The sequence below is a fragment of the Dryas octopetala genome, chromosome 6 (genome assembly GCF_963921425.1).
Source record: "Dryas octopetala chromosome 6, drDryOcto1.1, whole genome shotgun sequence".
Lineage (NCBI taxonomy): Eukaryota > Viridiplantae > Streptophyta > Magnoliopsida > Rosales > Rosaceae > Dryas > Dryas octopetala.
In genome coordinates this window covers 20,763,280-20,766,452 of record NC_141371.1, presented here as the reverse complement: position 1 = coordinate 20,766,452, position 3,173 = coordinate 20,763,280, and the positions used below count along the sequence as shown (strand labels likewise).

Here is a 3,173-nt window from a genome sequence, read left to right as displayed (position 1 = left end):
GAGTCTTTTAGAACGTACCCTACATTTCTTTTCCTTTATATAATTTCTGACTTATGGGGTTGACTGTTGAGTCCTCATCGTGTAGCAAATTGGTCACTGCATTCCATGCAATTAATCTTGTACATTTCTCTATCTTGTCATTTAGCATTTAGCATTTCAGCTATTCACTAGTGATTCCAAGTCTCCAATTTAAAGTGAGATAATAAATTGCATATTTTCCTCAAACTTTTTCCCTTTTTTTCATAGATTTGACATTAACTAATCATACTTTTGGCCAAGAAAACTTAATTAGGTAACTAAGGAAAAAGAACTCAATTGATTTACTATATATATTGATTTGTGTTTCCTTAAATTTGGAGGACGTGGGGTTTTCTTTTTCTTGATTGAAATATTTATGAGAATTTAAATAAATATTGTACATAAAAAATTAAAGAGAATTGGAGTACGCAAGGGAAATATTCTTTGAATAGAATTTTTTTGTGTGTGTTTTTTTTTTCCCCATTTTCCCATGTTTGCCTGGTCTTACCAATTCTATTGAATATTTTACCGATGTTGATAATGATCAGTGAAGTTTTTGCAGCGGTACGCGTGTGTACGTTGAAAGCGGTGAAACTCATGAAGTGGTGTTGATGATCGAATTAAGTTGGAACATCCAACTCAAAACAATTGGTTATAAGCGGAGCGGTTCAAGACCTTTATAAGCATTTATGTAAAATTATAATTTTGTAATATGGGACAATATATTTTTCACATTCTCTTACACACCCTTACACTGCATGTGTAGCGTCATTTAACTCAAATACATGAATAACTTATATTAGGTGACAATAGAGCTCGTGTGGCTACTCAACTTAATATATGTGTATGAACTTATTCTGAGAGCATAAAAGACATACTTAAGTCTTGAGCCTCCCCTTCTATAGCCAATTCATTTTAAGTTGGATATCTTTTTCTTCAATTCATAAGAAACAGTGTTGATCATAACATCGTTCATAAGAAGCAATGGAACCTTAGGATGCTTGGTGAAATTCTGTTTATAACTTTCATCATTAATTTTTCTTTTTTGGGTTGCTTATAACTTTTACACATAATGAAAAAAAAAAAATTGTATGTAATGTTATGTTTGTTTGTGATGCTTCTAAAATATTAAAAAAAAAAAAAAAAACAACTTATTTTTTTCTTTTCTTTTTTTCGTTTGGGTTTTGAATAAAACACAGCCCCACACGTGGCTCTACAGGCAATCACATTGGATTTCTACTTTTAAATTTTCCACCTCCAAATTCCCGAAAATTTTAACAAGAATAGGAAACTGGACCTTCTAGCGTCTTCTTCTACAGAAGTTCAACACAAGCCCTCTCCAGAACTTTCCCCAAACGACTTCCCACCGTTGGATGACTTGATGTGGGGCACGTGTAGCGCATACGGATTAAGATCTTCCCAAAACATTTGATGAATTTCGCCAGAATTTGGGGCGAGTTTAATTTGATTTGGTTCTTATTTAAACCCCCCTCCACCAAAATAACCAAACACCCACAAAAGCAGTCTGTGCAGTTGAAAACTCTCATTCTCATCTCTGCCGGCTCTCTCTCTCTCTTTATCTCTCTCTTTATAAACCTCATTCCTTCCCTTGGACACGTCATCAATGGCTCCCGAACTCGTTCCCAGCGTTGTCAAATCGGGTTTCCCCAAGCCCGCCATCCTGCCGAGTCGGGCCTACGTCACCTTCTTGGCCGGCAACGGCGACTACGTGAAAGGCGTGGTCGGGTTGGCCAAGGGCTTGAGGAAGGTCAAAACGGCATACCCATTGGTCGTTGCGGTCCTTCCCGACGTTCCCCAAGAGCACCGTCGTATTCTGGAGTCGCAAGGTTGCATAGTCCGAGAGATCGAACCCGTTTACCCGCCCGAGAACCAGACCCAGTTCGCCATGGCCTATTACGTCATCAACTACTCCAAGCTCCGTATATGGGAGGTACGTTCATTTTGTTACACGTGACAAATCTAGATCCTTATTTGACACGTCAGATTTTTTCCTCTATTGACGAAGATACCCTTGCAGTTTGTAGAGTACAGCAAGATGATCTACTTGGACGGTGACATTCAGGTGTACGACAACATCGACCACCTCTTCGATCTGCCTGACGGCCACTTTTACGCGGTGATGGACTGCTTCTGCGAGAAGACGTGGAGTCACACGCCGCAGTACGAGATCGGGTACTGCCAGCAGTGCCCCGAGAAGGTCCAGTGGCCCAGTGACAGGGACGAGTTGGGCCCACCCCCGTCGCTCTACTTCAATGCGGGGATGTTCGTGTTCGAGCCCAACCTGTTGGTGTACGAGGACCTCTTGAAGACCCTGAGAGTGACCCCTCCGACCCCTTTTGCGGAGCAGGACTTTTTGAACATGTACTTTAGGAATATTTACAAGCCAATCCCTCTGGTTTACAATCTCGTACTTGCAATGTTGTGGCGACACCCGGAGAATGTTGAGCTTGATAAAGTGAAAGTAGTGCATTACTGTGCAGCAGTAAGTATATATATATATAGATTTAATATTATTAATCAAATGAATTGTTAATTAATTAATTAATTAATTGGGATGTGCAGGGATCGAAGCCATGGAGGTATACTGGGAAGGAAGAGAACATGCAGAGGGAGGACATAAAGATGTTGGTACAAAAATGGTGGGACATTTACAACGACGAGACGTTGGACTACAAGAAGGAAAAAAGTATTGTGGGTGAAGCTGTGGTGAACATGGAGCCTTTCATCGAGGCTCTATCGGAAGCTGGTGTGGTTCAGTACGTCACTGCCCCGTCAGCGGCTTAGAATAATTAATTGTAATTATTTGTTTTGCTTGTAATGGTGTGTGCTGATATATTTTGTGCTTAGTAGTACGTCCTGTGTTTGTACAAAGAAAATGTCGTTGTTATGGAGCAATTAAATGAAAAATACATCGAGTTATTTAAGCTAGTCAACTTTTCCAGTCTGCTGCTGGAAGAAATTGGATCTTTCATTTGTCTGTGAAATTTGTTTACTATAAAATTAAAAGTAATAAAAAAGAAAATTGCATATTTAATAGGTGAGACGCTAACGGCGCTCCTAGAATATATTCCAGCACTCACTTTTTTTTCTTTATTTTTTAAATTTTCTCTTTTCATTTATTTTTTAAATTTTTT

At 39.1% G+C, this 3,173-nt stretch overlaps 1 protein-coding gene across 1 annotated transcript; it reads left to right on the top strand.

The window, feature by feature from the left end:
• Window positions 1-1,628: 1,628 nt before the first annotated feature.
• Window positions 1,629-2,879, top strand: GOLS1 (galactinol synthase 1). Its single transcript, XM_086246062.1, has 3 exons — window positions 1,629-1,969; window positions 2,057-2,521; window positions 2,602-2,879. Exons 1-3 carry the CDS (start codon window positions 1,643-1,645, stop codon window positions 2,821-2,823), a joined length of 1,014 nt encoding a protein of 337 aa, XP_086102188.1. The 5' UTR covers window positions 1,629-1,642; the 3' UTR covers window positions 2,824-2,879.
• Window positions 2,880-3,173: the final 294 nt, after the last annotated feature.